The 21,693-nt window shown below is 36.3% G+C and overlaps 1 protein-coding gene across 4 annotated transcripts in view; it reads left to right on the forward strand.

The window, feature by feature from the left end:
- The window catches only part of STK39 (serine/threonine kinase 39), an 84,080-nt gene that overhangs the window by 39,902 nt on the left and 22,485 nt on the right, over window positions 1-21,693 (forward strand). For all 4 annotated transcript variants that reach the window (XM_088168087.1, XM_014890905.2, XM_088168088.1 and 1 more), the window contains 3 exons: window positions 7,000-7,122; window positions 7,249-7,281; window positions 9,236-9,303. In XM_088168087.1, the coding sequence (XP_088024213.1) occupies window positions 7,000-7,122; window positions 7,249-7,281; window positions 9,236-9,303 (224 nt within the window). The remainder of the gene's footprint in view (window positions 1-6,999; window positions 7,123-7,248; window positions 7,282-9,235; window positions 9,304-21,693) is intronic.

Here is a 21,693-nt window from a genome sequence, read left to right on the forward strand (position 1 = left end):
GGTGGATCTAGCGATCCTTCTAGTGGAAAGTCTCGTAGTGATTCACCATCATGATGTGCATTCATGTGAGCAGCCAGGAAAGGAAACTAAAGAACTGGTTCTGTCTTCATCTTTCAGAGTACTAAGTTACTTCACCAATTTGCTGTATCTTTGATTTGCTTTCTTTGATTCTTGCCAGGTACCCTTGGCCTTGGCACTTTAATTTGATTGGGAGGGTAGAGGGAAGCAGACAGAGAAAAGAAAGAGGATAGAAAAGAGCCTCGCTCTCATGTGAATTAGCCATCGGGTCATGCCTGACAACCATTTGGGATTCCTTGTGTTTGAGGCAAAATGACACTTTTGTGGAGCAGTCTATCTCCTCTGCACAATTAATTGAAAGCATCCTCCTGAGCACAGGTACATGTTCATGCCTGAAAGGACTATTGTTAAAATGTGAGTGAAAGAATTATTTGCTGCTAATAACATTCAGTAATGAAGTTTACATAGTGGAACTAATAAATGGAGAAATAATGCATGAAAACGAGAAATCATGCTGAGTTACTAAATTTGCACATTTCCCATGTGACTGGAATTTCAGCAAAACTGCAATTTCTCAAAGCAAAATCAGATTCCAGTTTTGTACTCAGGTTGAAAGCAGAGATGATAAGTATGTTGCAGCATTTAGGTAAAACCTTGTATTTAAGGAAAGCAGAATTAGGAGTTCAGGGAATACTTGCACTTGTAAACAAGATGTTTTGGTAACAAAATAGTGTCTTACTCTGAGCCCCTACATTTTGCTGTCTCTGAGAAGCATTATCCCAGCTGTGAAGAGTGGAAAGGGGGAGGGTGTTGGACAAGGAATCCCCCAGAGTGAGTGAGGACTTGGTACATGGATTCACTGGTACCTTTCTCATAATTTCCTCTAGAGGTGCAGGAATGTGCTCCCTCATCCCATCTCACTTCAGATAATAATGGCTTTGTTTTCCTCTCACTGATAGCTGCAATGTATTCTATTACCAAATTGGGAGTGTAGGTAAGATTTCGTGGCAGTCTTCTCAATTGATGGCCATGCCCTTGGGTGTCACACTTGTCATCATGTAACCATGATACTCTTTGGCATATAAAAACAAACCAGTTCCATAAATATTTAAAGCAGATTATCTTTTTTTTTTTTTTTTTTTTTTTTTTTAAACAGAGATCTGTTTTTTGTCGACTTCTGCCGTATTATCCCTTTAAAAGTGTGCTCTTCCAGAACCAGTAGAAAGCTGAAGAGGTCCTGTTCAATGCAGAATTATTGGTCTCCTGTATTGTTCTTTCATGAAGAAAGATATAATGATCTTATATTTCTTGACATTAAGCTTCCAGTATAATTGATTCCTCTAGGGACTATTCCAATAGTTTCTGCATATGAGCATGAAACACTGCAAATTCTAACTTTTTTTTTCCAAGTAGGAGAGAAACAAAGACTAAGGGTTTTTTTCCATTATGATATTTTCAGCATTCAGAATGGTTTAAGAGGAAGGGACACTAACACCAAATAACTGTGATATCTTAACACCTTTTGAGTTCTACAAAGCAGATTGCCAGAGTGGTTTTTTACTATGGTAGTGGTACATCCCCTGAATAACAATAGCCTGCATAAATTTTGGTGAGAAAAAACAAGGGTTTGAATTGCATAAAACACATTCGGGTTTGCAGAAGTTTTGTGGCTTCCATCAGAATAAAAATAAAACTTCACAATATAATGAATTTGGAGGAGTTTAAGAATAGTCAGCAGTGAAGGGATTAGGATGTTCATGTGGTCTGTGAGACTGGGTTGGATGGGGACCAGCCTTCTGAGGCAGTGCTTCAACTCTTCAACAAAGGGTGATGTGAACATGTGGAAATTTATGTGCTGTGTTGGACCTCTGGGTTTTTGTGGTTTGGTTATTCTTTTTTTGCAAAAATGTGATTACAGTGTAGGTGTTCTTATGCAAAAAGAACAGTGTTCTTTTGCTTTAATATATATTGTAGAAAGTTACTTCATGCCATTAACCTCAGGAACTAAGCTGTGATTAAAGCTGTAACTGTTTTAAGCAAAATGCTTGTGCCATAATTGAATACACAATGACAGACTGATTTTCTTTGTTGCATTGAAATAAAAATAAAGGGGTGAGATTGAAATTTGCTTTTTTGTCTTAGGAAATATTCAAGAAAGATTTGCAAGATGGTGAAAAGTAAAAATTATAAAATCTGCTTGCTCTATAAGCTTAAGCTGTATATGGAAGGATCTGGTCTAGGGATTTTTTTTGAGAGAAAAATACACAGAGCAAAGTGTGGTGCTAAAACCAAAACTATTCACTAATGTCCTCTTCCTCATCATTGTTCTTTCCATAAAATAACTAGCATGGAACTGGCATGGGAACTTGGCATGGGTATTTATAAAACCTCTCATGAAGTTGTATGAAAAGTGCAGCTATTGAAACTTATGATTAGAAAAAAAAAAAAAGAGAAGGGGAGCACTGGCTATGCAAAAACCCTGTCCTTATCAATTACCAAGTAAATATTCTTACTTTCAAGAGTGTATTTTTAATATAAGATCTTCTGGGATCTGTGTAACAGTGGGAGTCCAGTCTCCTGTAAGAACCAGTGTGAGGTGAAGGTATACAGTATCAGTTGACTGGTCTTTCTTCTTTTCTGCCTGAAAGTCAAATTTAGGCTTTTATGAGGATAGACTGCAGAAAATAAAAAGATGAGGTTTTTAAATAACCATCTTTTCATTACTGCTCTGTGGGGCACGTGGGATTGTATCTTCAGTACTGTACTAGCATATGTAGCTGAAGGGCATCAGTGGTAAAATAAAAGACAATTTTGTCTCCAGCTGCAGTATTTCTGGAAGAATATATGTTTAAAAACTAAAAATAAAAAAGTTTAGCTTGCCCTCTGTAGAGATACACGAATGCAAAAAACAGACAACAGCAGTGACTATTCTCTAGTTAGAAATTAAAAGGAAGCATTGTCAGGGTTCCACAAAGACTTGCAGATGGGCTTCAATGTGTGGAATCTACACATTTGCTACTCTCCAGGAATTCAGGAACAAATTAAGTTTGGGCTCTCTGTTACCTGTATGTGAGAGTGACAAGGCACCTTTTATGATACTCAATACTAATGCTTTTTACTGCCATCAGTTTTACTTACACAAATGCATCTCACTTCCCGTGCTTACAGGTCACCATATTCTTTCTGTAGAGACAAGTTTAAAAATGTTGGTTTAAATCTATCCAGGACTCCATTGCAAATATTCAGTTGCCAAACCTTCCATAGAAATACCTTAAATATTTCAGATAGTGGAAAGTTAATGTTACTAGTTCAGTCATTTTCCTGCAGAAGGGGGAAAAATACAGTAGATGCATAATATTGCTCTTACTGGCAGAATCGATTTGTAGTCTAAGATCATGTGCTATACCATGTATGAAATTCAGTGATGTATGCACTGGTATCCTACAGTGTATGCTTTTTATTTATTTATTTGTTAAATTTAGACACTGAAATAAAAGAATTAATCTGTAAGTGGGCCCAGTTCTTTGCTGTTTTGAGCAGTTGTGAATAAGGAAGTAGAAAATTCTTAGTGCTCAGAAAGCGTTCATTCTCTTCGCTGTCATTCTACAAAAATAAACTTGTAAAGAGATTGCAGCAGCTAAAGAATCAGTAATGAATTATAGATTCTTTTTTCCCCAGTCTCTAACATCTACATATAGCAAGCACATCAGTGCCTAGAAGACAACAACTAATGTTTCACTTTTCTAACTTCTGGTCTTCTTTTCATCAAGCCTTGGGAAATGTGGCAGCTTCTGCATTCTGCAGATGGAGTTCTCTCTCTGTCATGCTGATTAGCCTGACCTTCATTGGTTGGGATTTAGAGTTGCCCAGTTCAACTGTTTACACACATTCTCCTGGAAAGCTAGTGCATGGTGTTATTGGCAGGAAATGTTGAATTATCTGTATCCTACTTTAAAAAGGTGGGGAAAAATAGTTCTGCCAGCAGCTTAGTTTATATTTGAATCTTTGTGACTGCATTGTATTCTGCAGTATGCTTTAACTAGGAACAACATATACAGCAATACTACTACTACTACTATCATGCTTAATATTCTGTGGTGGTCATGGTTTTTTCACTCACTGATTTGTCCAGACATTCTCTGCTTCAACTTATGTTCATAATGTCTTTCTTCCACAGCTGTGGTCATGTTGACAGTGCCTTATTAGGCTTTTCCTCCTAGAAGCAGCTTTTGGTTGTACATTACAATGTTCTGACCTGCTTTTGTGTTGGCTGTAGTTTACCTGCCAGTCATTCAAAGTAATTTTTTATTCTCTGGTGTCTTCTGACTTATGTGAAATATGTTTTCTAATATGTGTTAATTTGTCTTCTAAAACTGAATTTTCACCGTTTTCTTTATTAGCTAAAGTTATGATTCAGTTTAGTTCCTATTTTGGAAGGATCATTTAGATTTTTAATCAGTAAAATCCAAATTAGAATTGAGCATGTTTTACTTTGTTTTCCTTTCCCTCTGAAATACTTCCTGAGAGCTACAATTCTAGCATAAGGAATGATTGATATTGTGTATTTTTGACTGAAGCTGATGGAGAAATTACATTTGTATGGCTACTGCATGCAATGTAAAATGTAAACCAACTTCTTATTTTTGTAGATACACAAGAAGTTTGTTTAGGTTCCATGCTCTGTCCTGGATTTGCTTTGTGACCTTGTTTATAAATAGCTTCAATTGTTTGCTGCTTTATTTCTGTCTGTGAAATGGAAGACCTGTATGAGGAGAAATATATAGAATATTCTTAATTGCCTTAATGCTGTTATTATTGGAGTGAAACGCAAGTATGCTGCCTGTGGTATCAGTCTGCCAGTAGTATCTCAAATGATAGCCAGAACAGAAATTTAATATGTTATATGAATTATGTATATTTCCATCCTATATCTGATACTAGAGTGAGATGTTTACGATGAACAGAGACAATTTATTTGCAGACATGATGTGCCACTCATGCTCTTTCCTTCACCTAGGCAGGGTACCAGGGTACATGCCCTCCATATGTGACTGATTCTTTGTGGCTTTAACGAGAACTGAGTGATCAAAGCCAGGCTTGTTAAAAATTGTGCAGATTAGTTCATCAAACATTGCAAGTGTTAAGCATACACACCAGTTTAAAAAATGTTCTAGACAACAACTTCACATTTTTGAAAATTGAATAGGTTGGGTACTTTGCTCTAGCTGAAATTATAATTTCTTTCCTGTGAACATGTGTGCTGGTGGGAATCAGTCTGATTGAAACAGAGTACCAGTAAACTTGTTTTGCTGCTTTCAGAAACCTCTCAAGAAAATAATTTAATTTAACATGGTATTTTTTTTTGTACTAAGTTTTTCTTTGAGCCATTTGTTTATTTTTTATTAAAAGGCAGTCTATTTAAAAACTTGAAATGTACTCCTCTCTGCAAATGATGCAAGCATCATTAAGCCCCATTAAAATCATTCTGTTTAGAATAAATCTTCAAAACAACTGAAAATGGAAGCAGAAAATATACTGATTAGTGCACGAAGCAGGGTTTGAATGTGTCTGTAAACCAATATATCCTATTGTGCTGGAAAAGATGGTTTCAGTTGTGGATGATGTTCCTCTGCTAGGTTTGTTTAGAGCCATTTGGAAGATACCTGTGCTGTTAAACAAAGCCTACCTTGGTCTCCTTGAAGGATAATAAATTACATCCACAAGCAGCAGGCAAATTGCCTGCTAGATTACCTCGTGCCTGTTCTGATCGCTGATAGTGTAGACAGTAAGAGCCCACTGATTGTACCTGGGCTGATTGCGTCAAGAATTGCTGTGCTGCTGCTTGCTTTGATGTGTGCCCGGTCCTCCCTCCCAAACACACACAAGCTGTTTCTACCGAGTTTGGAAGTAGCTAGGCTAAGATTGGTCCAATAGGAGCTTGGTGTGGGAAACAGGGAAAATTGCACAGCATTTGTCGATCAAGAGATGGAGTAGGCTATTCCCTCATTGTCCCATAAAAACTAAGACATTAGGTTTCCCCTCTACTCAGCTGCAAATGAGAACAAAATATGGAGAAACTGAATAGGGCACTCTAATTCAGTTGTACAGGGAAGAAATGTAAGGGAATAATATCATAAGGACTGAAGGAAGTGCAGAAGTGTGATGAGGTCTGAAAACTTCACCCTCTTCTCTGGTTTAATCTTTTATGTGCAAAAGGAGAGGGAGAGGGAGCAGGTGGGTGTTTGGGAAGTGAAGGAAAGGAGAGTGAGAAAGAGTCCAGACAGACATCAAGTTACCTGTTAGTGTATGGACAATGTTTTGGAAGAAGGCTCCTATCACTCATGCTCTTGTGGTGTCAATCCAGCCAGCTCCAAATTATGCTTGGCTTAAGACCAGTACAGAAATAGCAAAAGTGCCCAGCTCTCTATGAAAATCTGCTTTGGAAAAATTGTGCTAATGCCTGCATCACAGTTTCCTTGGAAGCTCACGGTCTCAGACTTGAAGTGGTCCATACTATTTTCATCTCATTCATCTTGCTAGTGTGGTACCTGATGGGATTTAGAAGCAGCTGGAATTTGTCACATGCTGCATCTCTCTGCACATTATGGTTTGCAGCAAACCATAGGGGTTTAGAGCAAGGCTAATACCAGCTTAGTCTTTTTTTTGAAGTTTAATTATGTTGAAAAGCACTGTAATTTTTTCAGTCAGATTTTTATATTTAGTTTTTTCCCCTGTTTTGTGTTTTCCATCACTGCCACCAACCAACAGAATGTAGAACCAAGTTGATCACTGGTGATACAATGCGAGACGTCGAAATACCACTGGCTTAATGAGAACAGATATTATTATTAGAATCTATTAGTTGCTCCTGCAGAAAATTAATGACAGCACATAGAATAAAAATTGCAAATAATTGCTGATTAACCAGAACACCAATAAAGACTAAAGATATCTGTGTAATGGTAAACAATATTTTGGTAGGTTAGACGAGTGCCAGGTTCCAGTGGTCACCTCCATAAAACAGAAGATGGGGACTGGGAATGGAGTGATGATGAAATGGATGAGAAGAGTGAGGAAGGCAAAGCTGCTATTTCTCAGGAAAAGGTATCTTCTGTTTCGCCAAGACATTTCTACTCTGAAAGGCATTGTCTTTTATGTTAATTGTTAATATTTCTGGATCTTTGTTGCATGAAGCTGCATAGCTCATATCTCACTGCATTTGTTTTCCAGTCACGAAGACTGAAGGAGGAGGAGAATGCAGAGGTAAAAATGTCTTCATCAATTTTTTTTCCTTCCAAGCATCTGAGTCAAGGGATTTCTTTTTCATGTCTGCTGTTAAAAATGTGAATTGAGGTGGGAGTATTGTTCTGCAGCCTTGTATGACAAGTGCTTGTGAGGATAGAGCTGTATGCCATTGTGCCTGTAACAATGAACTTCAGCACACAGTGGATAAGATGGTTAGGAATTTAAAAGTCATGTTATGTTTGTGCCCAGGAGAATTCATGAAGATAGGTAATTTAACTGTTTTTAATGAATCTTTGTAACTAGATCACACTAATTGCTGTCTGTAAGGGTAATGAAGGCTGCACTGGAGTAGCCAGAACATCTCCAAATATTTCTTTCTTCTTAGGATCTATATCATGACATGTAGTTTATAATTAAAATATTTCCTTCCATACCCAGTAAAATAGTTCAGTACTGAAGCATATTGGATTAATTCAGAAGAATAAAATACTATACAGAATTTTGTGGCCCTGTGCTAAGTGTGGGAAGCATTGCTGCTATAAACAGTTGTTTAATAAGATTATGGCTTAAAGACTAAATGGTTTTTAAAAATGTCTGTTCCTTGGGTGGGTGACCCTTGCCACTTCACCTGCAGTTTTAGATTCTCTGGTTTTCATTGGTGTCAGAGAAATCTTCTAAAAGCCTAGCAGCTTCCTGCCAGATTTAGTCCCATTAGCTCCTGTGATGACCCCAGTGTCTCCACTGCAGACCTAATTTACACAGCTCTTCAGTATCTGATATACTTTATGTAAGCTGGGTACAAAAAAAATACTTTCACCACACAGTCTTTCTGTCTTAAGTTGAGAGGTTTACTGCTTGTGACCTAGTTTATACAGGTAACTCATAATAAAAAAAGTTGCGTAGTTTATGAAAGAGAAAAAAACCTCTGCTTGAAGTCTTCTGTTGATTTTTGTTTCCTGAAATGCTCTAGAAGATGACTTGGAACTAAAACTAGTGCATCTTGGCACTGTTGGTGTATGTCTCTTGGGTCTTTGGAGTCCACATTCCTATATACTGGCATAACATGTCAGTTGAAGATGCAGAAATAATAGGAGTTTATATGAATGGAAGGAATTTAACCGAAGCAGAAAAACACCCTGCTCTCATTTTAGTGATTGTGAAAAATAATTTTCCAATAATTCAATGTGTGCTGAAAATACACAGATAATAAAATATGGATCTTGTGTAATTTTTTAAGAAGTAGATTTGATATAGAAAATTGTTAAAAAAACTGTCATATGAAATTTGTGAACGTCTTTATTTTGGGAGGGCTTCCGAACCCTTTGTAACCTTTGAACAGGCTGTTCTGTGACTGGTGACAATATGCCAAGTTGGGAATGAAATCACAGTAGGGTAGAGGAGCCCAGTGCATTCTGTATATAGGATATGCTTTTGCTTGAGACTTCATACAGATTTTAGCTGAGAGCTGGGAGGATAGCACAGTGTGAGGGAGGAGTGATAATGTGAAGGATATCAGTGTTCCTGATTTTTCTGTGGAAGACATCCTCTGAGCTGTGATACCTGCTTTGATATGCTGCTAGTTCCTTGCATATGGGTAGATGTAAGACTGACTTCCTTAACAACCAAAACTGTTACACAAAAGTAATGTGAGTAGCAGTTTGGAATTCTCACTGTGTGCATAGTATTTAATAGGTGATTGTTGCTTTCGTGCGAAGTGGATTATAAGCTCCTACACTCAGTGCCTTAATACAGGCCTTATTTATTACTTGTTTCTCTGTAATTGAAATATGGGAGTTTTACTGGTATCAGCTATATTATAGGCTGTGTACTGAAAGCATTTAAAGGGTTTCTGAGAGTTAGAGAATGTGTTAAATATTTTGTGCTAACTTCAAACTGTTAGCATGGAAAGCTTTCTGTGATTTCTTTTTCTTTTGGCATCGTTTATGAGACTTTTTGCTTTTTTCTCTAATAGTCTCAGCCTGCTGTTAGTGAGGAATACAGTGAAGTTCCATGTGCTGTGAATCTTGTCTTAAGATTAAGGTAAGAGATCCTTCTTATTATTCTTATTTAGCTGTATTGTCTTGATCTTCCTCATTACTTTCATAATATTAACATAAAATCAGTGCTGAAGTGTATAATCTTCCAGTAAGACCAGTATGAATAGTGTTTCAGTGACTAATTGCTGTCTTTTAATTGCTTACTGAATTAGTGCAAAATGAAAAGCAGAATATGAATGTGTCTTCAGGCTAAGTGTACCCTTCATTAAGTGTTTTCTTTCTTTTTTTTTCCTTATAATGCAGAATCACAGTGAGAAGTTTTTAATGACTTTCACACTTCAGCAGTCAGCCTCTGACAGAAATAAGCCATAGCTGTATTACAAGTTGCCTACCCAAAATGTTTTTTCACTGGCAAGTTAGATCAGCCACTGTGGAGAAGAAATGAGTATTTTAGAAAATGGATACAAATATGCTGTCCGACTTAAATTTTTACTTAGTTGAAATGAGTCAGATTACCTTTAAAATCAATTTATAGCTAAGACTTGAATTGCTTAGTTATGCAGTCTAGTTCTTGGATAAAACTGTTTTTTCAAAGCTTTGATAGCTTTTTATGTGCGTGATAGCTTTTTAATGTTTTTTCTTAAAAAAAACTTATTACCACTTACTTTAAAACTTGCTTACATCCAGTTTGTGTTGACAGGATATCCATGAGAGGTTATAAATTCCTAATTGTTGCTATGGAGAAAAGTTAAATGTTACAATTTTTTATGCTAACAAAAAGATAAGAAGTCAGAAATAATTAGAAAATTACAATCAGTATGTTAGAAACAAATAGCAGATTTATGCTTAAACAAATAGCTTCAAAAATTGTTGGTGTCCTGATTCCAGCTGTTTGTAATCAGAAAAAAAGCAATTACACAGAATGAGTGCCAACTTTCAAAATCTATTTTCTTCCCCTTTTTTGACTACTTCTCTAGTGACAGCTGAAAAAAATTGCGTGGCTGCCAAAGGTTGTGTACAAAAGAGAGGATTAATGAATTTTATTGTGGGGATAGGAAAGACTTAGAGATTATTTGGAATCATTTTAGTTGCCCAATTTACATAACTGCCCAGTTATGCTATCAATATTCTTTTTCATCTCTCTGCTGGCAGGTAGATGAAACCATTTACAAACAGACCAATTTGTACTGCTGTGTGGATGTACCAGTGAGGTGCCTTGGGTATCTATAAATTATCATGAAACCCAGAGAGTGATCAGCTTCTTACCCAGTTACTTGCACTGTTGGCATATTCAGAGGGCAAACATTTTAGACCTGTAGGTATAGTGAAACATAAGGGATTATGCCTTCAGTTTTCTGAAGCTTTTAAGCCAGAAGTGAAGGAGGACTGAACCTGAGAGACTTGAGTTTCTAAGCTCTTACTTGAACAGTGAACTTACGTTCCTTTTAAGGATCCTCTTTAATTCATGGCTGGAAAAAATTCCCTACCCCTACCTTCTCTAAAAGCAGGTCTCTAGTAATGAGATTAATTTCTTAGCAAGGTACCTTTGGTAGCACTTGAGTTGTGCTTCCTGTTCACTATTGACCCTCATCACTGTTGAGACTTTTTCATGGAAGTTGATGCAAACATTTAAAGCTTCTTGAGCAGAAAGAACTTAGTATGAGTGTGAACTCATAAGGTTTAAAGGGTAGTGCCTGGGGATTTGGGACAGGGCAAAGGGTAAGGAGGTGGGCAACTTTACGAAGGAGCAAGAGGTGGGGGGTGGACAGGAAGAAAATGCTCCTCTGCTTTGCTCTTTTTTCCTCTTCTACAGTGAGGTTACACTATGACAACCCATCACATTTCAGATGATAGCTTGCATTTTTTTTTCCAGCAGTATGTTCCAGAACAAGGTTAATAGTACCCATAAAAATTACTTTCATGAAGGAGGAATTCTGGCAGAAGAATCAATGGACTTAAGTAATTCTTTACCTGGATGGTCAGCTTCTATTATTTTTTTTTCCCAGTCAGAGCAGGGTCTCATTCAGTACTTCAGTAGGGTGTGCTAAATTAACGCTATCCTATGTTTACTGCAAATGCCTTGTTGTGGATCAGAAGCACAACTCACAGCCTGAAATAATCTTTAAAGAGTCTCATGGTACTCTTTATACAAGTGGTGGTATTTAACTCCCCTTACTCAAGTTGAAAGCCATCCAGACTAACTGATTTATTTGTCCTTAACTTCTATTTAATACCTTTCTGTTTTCATAGTTTTTTCAGTGTGAACTAACTTGTCAAAAAATTCTCTACTGTCAGGGTTGCTTCATTGGCTGGAGACAGCAATTTCCGATTTATTTTCTATCCATTGCAGTTTTGTGTCTTGGAGTGCATTGCCCCAAAAGGGGAATTATCAGCAATGTCTTTTAGGTAATTCTATGCAAAGCTCTTGAAAGACTCTAGTATTAAATGCTTAATACGGGCCATTAGTGTTTTAAAGCTCAAGTGTAGTTAAGAGACTGTGCTTGAATGTTGCAGTGAACTGAAAATACTGGTTCTCACTGGCTGGATCTGTTGCCACAGTGTGTAACTCTGACCCAGCCTGAGCAGTTGTCACTTTGAAATGCTGATGCTTCTGTATCTTCACCCTCAAGAGGAAGTGGTATTTGAGGGTAGGGAGGAATGAAATCTTTAATCCAAATTTTTTCCAATAAGGTTGTGAACACCACGTGTCTCAGCAGTGGACCCTGGCAGGAGCTCTGCAAAGAGGGGCTGAAGACAATTGTCCATGATTTATTCTTCCAATAGGACTGTTCACAGCACCAGGGAGAGGAAGTGGGGAAGAATTACCGCCTAGATTTGAAATTTCCAATCTAACCACCAAGCTGTTGCAGTTAGAGATTTAGGAAGATCTGTTAGAGGGTTTGACTACTTGGATTAATAACAAAGATATTTCATGTTAAAGTAGGAGACTTGTTAATGGTTAATAGTTAAGAATTGCAAATTATCTGAAGCAATCTAAGATGGTTAAATTAGCTCCTATGGCAGGAAGATAATTTATTGACAGTAATTTGGAATGTCCCAGGACCTAATTTAATACAGTTGCTGCACACTAGATGAATTAAGCCTATGGAAAAATAAAAGGAGCAAGTGGAGATATTTTACGGGCAAGTGGGATATTTGTTATTACATATCTTATTTTAAATAAAGTGTAGAGAAAATGCTGAGGCGGAATTGCCTGTAATGTCACTCTATTATTTACATGTAAATGTTTGTGTGTATATATAATAGAAAAACATTTCTTCTGCTAATGTAGCTGGAAACTGTGGCATTTGATGAGTTCTGAGAAATTTGCCTTCTGGGGATCTGGACAGACACAAGTCCAAGAAGTAGCAGGTAGTTGCCTGTTCAGTACTGCAGCAGCAGAGTTGTTAGGACTTGAGTGAAATGTGATTTCCTGTGAGTACCAGAACACAGATGATGAGGAATCACTCACTAGTCTGAGCACGAGCTGAAGTGCTGATCTTCCTGCTTTTAGGCTGGCCTGGTTTTTTTTTGACCTCTTTCTTACACAATTAATTACGTGTAAAGTCATAAGAAAAATGTTCTCAGCTGGAGGTACCTAGTAGAGCTACTCCTGTGTTGGTTAATACCCAAGTTTGAAGCTTACATTTATAGGAATAAAACCCCAAGAACTATGAAGAAGCAAATCCCAAAATCTGTTCTGGCTAGGGGCAGAATGAGTTTGATAATTGGCTTAGTACCATAAATCAAAATTCTCAATCCTCATTCTGTTTAAAATATTTTTATAGGTTTGTTTTGGTATGTTAAGCAAAAACTTCCATCATTTCAATCTCTCTTGTAAGAAGTGGGGTTGGTATGTCTTTCCCCAATAATATTGATATTGGTATTGATATTTATATCATATTTATATCATATTGATATTAATATTTGTATTTACATTTTTGCTATTCAAGTGGCTTCTGTTGTCAAGTGTATTTAATGACTAAATCCACAAGCATGCTCCCAGCTGTGGAGTAGATTTACAGCTGTAAAGTAACAGAACTGTATGGCCTGGGAATTGATCCAGTTACAAACATAAACAAAACCATTTGTATGATTCTTGAAATAAATACTTGTGATTACACCATTGAGCTTTATTTTGCCACCACCTATAAGGGTTTGTCCTGGGAATCAGGGAGGTGTGGGGATATGGCTACTGAACTGAATTTAAATTTCACAGCATGGAGATTTCATTTAAATATCCTGTATAAACATGATTAAATCATGACTGAAATCAGTAAGCAGGAATCCTTGATTAAACTATTGATTTTAATACTGCTTTTTCTTTTTCCATCTATTATTTCCGTCAAAGCTTACTCTTTAAAAATGGTAAATTATGTATTTCTTATTCACCTACTTCAGGATGTTTTTATACCTTGCTGTATTTTTATTGAAAATAAATTAAAAATTGAAAATTTTACTTTAATTATGACCTAGATAATCCTGTATGCAATTGCTATACCATCACTCATTTATAGAGAAATGGTATATTTTTTAATCGAACCAATGTAAAAATTATAATTATTGAATCAAGGAATCAATTTATTTTTTCTACATATTAAATTTAGGTTATCAAGAAGATTTGCATGTCTAAATATTTAGATGGAAAGAAATTAAGCTTTTAACCTGCACAGTTGAGGTTGTAAATTATGGAGGCAATTGCATTTGGGGATATTGCTTATACTGGAAATTTAAAATCACCAGAGATTTTTTATTCCATTTTGCCTTTTTTTTTTGGTATATTTACAAAAGAGTAAAAAAAAAGAGGAGAAATTAAAAAAAAGATACTTAAGTACCACCCTCAACCTTCTTTATGTTAAAGGAAACAATTTAAAGCTTGATTCAATCTCAGTGTTAGAAGTAATTTTATTTGTATTATTAATGGCATGTACATTACTTATCAACTATAATAGGGTTGTATTTTGATAGTTCAAAATTCAATTCTCATTACATATTTTTCTAATACTTTAAAAAAATATTTTACCTTGAGAGACCTCTTCCATCTTCATCCATCTGCTCTAGAGATGCCTGTGAGTGTGGTAGTGTTGTACATTGGGCAAGGCTGAAACCATTTGAAATAATTTTGTCTGTTCCCATTTAGTGGTGTGGTTCTCTCTCTTTCCACTGGTAGGAATATTCTGGGATGTATTGAGGCACTGTAAAACAGCCAGATTTTGGTTAGTTCGTTTTTGGCTTCTGATGTCTTTGAGGAGAAGACAAAATTTTAACTGGACTGATTTTATTTATTTTGTTTTGCCCCACATTTGTCATTTGCTCTAGTGGGGCCAGTGAATGGCCATAAGAGGTGCACACTTTTCACAAGTGTGATAAAAATTTAACATAGGAGCAGACTTTGCTGGTGGAGTTGATTTGCTGTAAAGAGAAAGTTTGGCAGGATAAACAGATGAAACCTTTGAAGATTTTAAAACAAAGCTTATACTTTTTTTCCATGCTTCCCACTCTTTTTGATAAGCTAGTCAGGATCCCTGACTTTTAGATGGAAGATATGCAGATTGTAATTTTTGTGGTGGCTCAGGTGTCTTTCTGGTTTACCTAAAAGTCTCCTTTTGTTGGACAGTAATATACTGACAAGTGATCAGGACTGTAAAACTCTGAGCCAGTGGCATTAAAAGGATGTACACGTCCATGGAGTTTTTGGTTCAACATGCTTAAAACTTTCTTTGATTTAGATAAAGTCAAAAGTTTCTCTGTGCCTTCTTCTCAAAGCCTATTTTGTGCACTGGGGAATTACAAGGTTCTATTAAAAAACTCCATATACCTGTAGAACTTGTTGTAAGTCTTTTGTCTTGATTTCATAAATAAAATCACTTTTCCAGAGCTCTGTTCTCAAACACCCCCAGCCTTCTGGCAATGATTGGCCTTTCACGCTTTCTGATTTAAGGAACTGAAATTTTGCTTCAAGCATTGTGGCTATTTTTCAATGCTGTACTTGAAGAATTTGTCACTGGAATAACAGGTTATAATCCCTCTTCCTGTGCACCAGGCATGCAGAAGCATACAAAGCAAGGCTTTGCGTGCTTAATCTCTAGGTTGCTCTGGTATTTCTTATCAGGCAGGCAGATGGTGTGTCACTGCAGTCATGCAGCTAATACAGGTTTGACTTCCTTAAAGTGTGCACTGATCAATAATATTTGGTATCAAGACATACAGACATCTTTCAGAGATCAGAGTAGATAAGTTAAATTATAGGCAAATCCAGAAAGGCAACTATAACCACAATGCACTGTAATGTTTAACAGAGTGATCAAATTATGTGCATATTTTCCTCTCTATTACTGAAAATGGTCTCTGAATACTTCCAGGAGATTTTTTAACATTACTGATGTTCTCTGTTCTAGTTCTTTCTAGGAAAAGTTGTGTTTGAGGTCATTTCTGGTTTCTACCAAACATGAAGGTTTTACCACATTAATAAATTCTAAGTATAATTGTGTATGCCCTTCCTTGTATTTCAAGTACTTGTTAAAAACTGCTTTTCAGAAGTTAAATCTTTACCACTGGTCTTAAAAAAACGAATGTACTACTTAAGAGTAATTTCAGAGGAAAAAACTTATAATCAATATTGTCATCTCTGCTGCAAAAAACCTGATAACTCTTTGCCAAAGTTATTCCCACTGCTGATGTATGAGAGCAGGTAGGAAGTGTGAACTTCAGAAAAAATGATGCAAGTGAATACTGCTTTTCACTGCCTGTGCAATGAAATGAGTCACTGATAGCTGAGGCAAAAAATATTGTTTCAGAATTTGCTGCTTGACTTAGCTGGAAATGAACATAGCAAGTCAAAAAACTGAAGGGCTTTTAATGTTCTTCTGATTTAGCTTTTGGCATCAGCAACTGCAGAAAGAGAGAAGCAGCATGTTTGGATATAGATATATTTAAAATGTCTCTAGTTCTAACACTTTGTCATAATATGTAGACTTGGGGCTGTAAACTAGTGGATTGAGAGAAAGGACTTTATATATATATATATGTCACTTGTAAAATGTATCAGTTTTCTTGTGTTTCTTCTGTCAAACATTTTCTAAGTTTCATAGCCCATCAATTTCTACTAGACTGAAAGCACTCGAGTTTCTTTTGAGTCTTAAGCAATTTGGACCTATCAGCTATGGATAGAAGTGTTGTAAAGATCTCTCCTGAGGGAGAAGCTATCAGCTGCCCTGGAGCTGCCCTGGGCACTGTTCCTAACTGATCTGATTGTGACCATAACAATTCCCTTGGTGGCTGATTTTTTAATGTGCTCTTGCCTTTTCTGCATGGTAAGTGGCATAGAGACAGTAGATCTTTAACAGGTAACTGCTGCTGTCTCATTCCAACAGCTTAACAGCCAAATGACAGTGTTTCATTTTGGCACTGGCTGTTTTCCACTCTTGAAAGCATCATTTGGCTGTGCTTTACTGTTTGTGTTGCTGCTACCTCTTGATGTGTACTGATTAACAAGTGTTTGCATTATCTGAGGCATCTGTTCTTTACCCAAGATCATGTGATGATTAAATAGTAGTGGCATTTTTTGTGTATTAAATTGTTGAGTCCTATAACTGTTTGTGAAACATCCTATACTAAACATATTTCCTTCTTCCAGTAATATATATATAGAGGGAGCTAGGTTGTAATCTCATGGAGTTTTTCCAAAACCAGTGAAGTAAATTGTAAGGTTTTAATGATCTTCAAATATCTGCTTATTTTGGGACAACATTTTATTAATATAGAGAGATTTTGATCCCATTATTCTTGGTGGCAGTCTGGAAGCAGAAGAGAATTCCAACATCTCTTTTGCTCATACCAAAAGTAAGCAGCAATGCCTTTTCATTTAATTTAGAATTGACCTGAAATAATTAAAACTAAGTTGAGAAGAACCATCTCCACAGTAATTTGTAATGGAGGAGCCTGGGTATTGATTAGTAAATGACAGCTGAGCATGAAAGTGTTAGAAAGAAAGGGGTTTACATAAGCGTGTGGCGAATCCTCAGGAGGCTAATGCTTCTTCACAAATGCTCTCTTCTGTTGTGTTTATATGATCCCACAGGAGCCTTCGAATTCTGATTCACAAAATTACATTAACAAACAGACTTCCTCTTATTCCTGCTTTGGTTCATCTGTGTACATAGTATCATGACTTCAGAAATCAAGAAATGAGGGCAGGAGAAGGAAAAAAGTGAACTGTGATTTCTGTTGAGGTAGGAGAAGATTCTCACCAGCTCTGCCCTAGATTAATAGCTAAATTCCACAGCTGAAGCATAAGAAAATTGTAAGACAGGTAACATAAATGTATAGAAGATTGAGACCTGGCTAAATCTCGAATGTGGGATGAATTAATATGTTTACTTGTTTATTCCAAGATTTTATTCCCTCATTCTCTTTATAATATTGAAAGTAAAGTGCCAATTTGTATTTCACTGTTGTGTGTATATTAACTATGTTCTGTAAATAAAGTTGAAATAAAAGTTGAGAGATAAACAGGTACTGCAGATCATCAGTGCAGGTATTTAATATGTAAAATTCTTCTGTTGATATAAAATTCAACACCTATGAAATAAGCTAACAGTATGAAAACAAGGCTACACAGGCTACATGGGGAACTGGGTTTATCTTGGGCTTTCTGCCTTAAGCACAGAAAGAGAAAAATGGGTGACATGAGAGAAGGCAGATGGCCTTTTGAAATTTGAGTGACATTTGGTGAGGCCAAACATTTATCTCTCCAGAATTTTTTCCAGCAAGAAAAAAAATGCAAGTAAAATTTCTTTTAATAAACCTGCAAACCCCACCCTTCTGTGCTTTTTTCCCCCTCAGTATATTTCTTGCATTGTATGCACTAAGATCTTGCCCCAGAGATGTAGAATGAAAATTGGATGAGTACAGCTCTAGAATGTACAACCCACCTATCACCCTGATTAGTCCAGTTCATTTTGATGTGAACTTCTGCATTCTCTGCACTCTAAATGAACAAGTCATTTGAATCCTTCTGTGGTTTTAATTACAGCAACAACTGCACTGAGATATTGCAAATGCCAGACTGCTTACCCTTGCTTCTTAGGCTATGCTGTCTTGTTTTGTCTATTCTAACTTTGCTTCCATGGTAGTTTCAGTGCAGTTCAAATTTTAGATGGTAGGAACATCTGTGGGACTGAAATTTTGTATAAGTGAGGTAATTTTTTGGGGGTGTGTTTTTTGTTAAAGCACACTGGTTTAGACTTGGCCAGTGTCATCAGTCCCTGATGGTGGGTAAGCTTCTGTCCTAGTGGGAATAGGACTTATTAGGAATATTGAGGAGAGGAAGAGCTGACTGGTGAAGGGTGCCATGTGGCACCATTGCTTTTCATAATAAAGTTTCTACAGTTTTGGTTAAAGATGAGCTTATTTCTGGTTCTAGAAAAGAATACACATTCTGCTATTGTCTCTTCCAGTCATGAGTCAGCTGTGGTGGTTACCATTCTGTGTGTACCTGCATTCTTGGACACTTAGCTCCCTACATCAGTCTTTAGAAGCCACATGTGATGACTGAGGAGCTGAAGTCTGAAAATTAGGCAAGCAATGCAGAGACAAAATGAGGATGTTCTTACACACATGCATTTCTTTTGGCTTACCTTGTCTGAGAATTTTTTTCTTACATTGGGAAGGAAGAATATACAGTTACTTAGCTATGGTAGGATGCATCTCAACCAGGAATACAGACTCCCCCTGAGGGCTGTATGGAAGATGCTGAAGCTTATGTGAAATAGAAGCTGATGTTTTAGATAACTCTGCATAAGAAATGATGGATAAATTTGTGAGGATAAAAGTGGTAGGAAAAATGAAAGAAAATCTACTGCTTGATACATAATCAAAGTATACCAGCATGATTTATTCCAAAAGTTTAATTTCCAACATATCTCATTTTCTTGAATTGCACTTACATGACAGACATTCTTCTTTTAAGGACAAAAGAAATAATGACATTTAATGTCTCTAATTTACAGTTGTATCATTACACAAACAATTTTCTATTTTAATTCAACAATGCACGTCTTTTGTCAATCATGTGGAACAGCAATAATTGACTGTAGCAGGAATTATGCTATCATTATGTAATTATTTGAAGACTTGATATTAAAATGCAAATGCCTGAAATCTCTCTCATGTCTTATGATTTTGTCAGTAAAACCATGTCAATCTGAACAGCTGTGTAATTTGTTTATCCTCTAATCCTGATTTTGGTCAATATTAGTATTGTTTTGCAAATAACTTCCTTCAAAACAGAATATCTTTCTTTTATATCCTAATGACAGGATTGCCAAAGTTTGTAGGTGAGGGGCTAAGTGGGTGGCCCTTGTGCTTTTTCTACTTCCTTGAGGAAGCATTATCCCCTTGAAAATCAGATCTAGCAATCTTGGTGTGCACATCAAGTGGTTCTGATGAAAACAAAAATATAATGAAAGTTGCAGGATGTGCTTTCACAATGCGTGAAGTTCTAGATTCTGAAATTACTTTGCCAGAAGGATGGCTGCCAAAATGCTTTAGCATGATGTGCTTTGGTGTCCCTTATTCAAAACACTTGGAATTTTTCCTGTTGGAGATGAGTGCATAATGAAAATCAACTTGCAGTGAATTAAAATGAACAAAAGTGCTTAAAATTTACTACTTTTAAAAAGAGATGAGGGGCAGGCTGGTTTTATCCATGATAATAAAGGTATGTTAGTCTGTAATGGCACAGAGCTAGAAGCACATAAGAGGTATTATAAGAGATAGTAAAAAGGTCTGAGTTGTCATTTAAAAACAGAAAAAACTTTGTCACAAATGCATTTGAGAAAATAGGAACCATTAAGAAATGATGAAGAAGATAAAATTATTAATCACAAAGATACTAAGTGCCTTTCTTCCAATCCTATTTCTATATAGCAGAAATAAAGTCTGTATGCTGCTGCATGATGAGAGTGTAATGGATGTAAGTAAAAAAAAAGGAATAAATGAAACACTACTTGGAAACTCTGCCTACAAATAAATCAACAAATCCAAGCAGTTGTCACCAAGGGAACTAGCAAACTAATTTGCAGTTATAGTTGTAAAGTTACAGTGACATTAACTACAACCAGAGAAGTGTCTAAAGGCTGGAAAAGAGCATGAGGAGCTTTTAGGGGAGAACTGAAGTGCATCTTCTATTTGGTGGATTATATAATGGAATACATAATTTATGGAAATCAATAAATGTCTGGAAGGTAATGGAACAAAGAGCAAAAGCACTTACAGACTTCTAGCAAATTAATCTTGCATAACTTCCATTGTTTTGCTTTCCTGAATAGTTGTATACCATTACAGAGAAAGCAGAAGGGTCCTAAGTTCAAAATAGTTCAGAGTGTAACAGTTCTCAATAGCAGAGTTGGATTGCTGAATACGTACCAACCTTGAGTGAATTTTCACCTTGACTAAAATGAACTGATTTGACTACTTAACTTTTTATTTGGGATATTTTGGAACTTGGAAACAAAGTAAAATATACGCCATGTGCATTTCCTGGAGGAGTCTGTATCAGAAGCAGCTGGTCTTTCACACAGCTGTGAAAAGCTGGTAATTTTCATGAGAGTTCATAATTACTTGGTGCCTTTTTATGTGGTAGATGTTCTGCTTATGGGAGTTCTGTGGAAAGATATAATTGGAGAATCTAATGTATTAGGTTTCTTGGTCATAGAATCAGAATGGTTTGCCTTGAAAGGGACCTAAAAGATCATCTAGTTCCTTACTCCTGGTTTAGCTCTGCAAAGGTGTGAAAGTTTCTGTTTGGTTGATTTGTTTCTTCCAAAGTGTGGGCAGTAAACGAGCATTTGAGTTACATCACACATTCTGTCAGAACATTTCTTATTTAAGAATAATGCTAAATTTCTGTGCATTTTCTTTTTTTTTTTTTGGAAAGAACTTTTTGTCAAAAGGAAACCTGGAGATGGGTCTTAAGCTGATGTTTTTGAAATTTTGTTGTTGTTGTTATTGTTGTTTGTTTTAGCATCCATGTTTTTTGAGGAGAGAGGAGGAAAAGCTGAGGTTCATACTAATTCTCTGTTGAATAAAAATAGACAGTGCAATTTCCATATAATGGCAGCAGACTTCTAAAGCAGAAGTAAACGAGCTTTGTAAATCTGTACCTGGCTAGCTTCATTAACTGCAGCTTTGTGTTAGTGATCTTAAACTCCTGTAGTTCTTTATTTAGAGTAGAATTTTGGGAACCTCAAACTCCTTCAGCTTTGAAGCATTTCGTTGATTCAGTAAATGAGTACTTTTCATTTTAAGCACTGCATGTGGCATACTCATTTTTCAGGGTTTGCTATCTTGCTGTTGTGTGTGTTGCCAATCATTCTGGATTTTGTGTTTCTGCATGTTGCTCGTTTTGGCTCTGTAATATTCTTAGAAGTAT

The sequence above is a fragment of the Sturnus vulgaris genome, chromosome 7 (assembly GCF_052056855.1).
Source record: "Sturnus vulgaris isolate bStuVul1 chromosome 7, bStuVul1.hap1, whole genome shotgun sequence".
NCBI lineage: Eukaryota > Metazoa > Chordata > Aves > Passeriformes > Sturnidae > Sturnus > Sturnus vulgaris.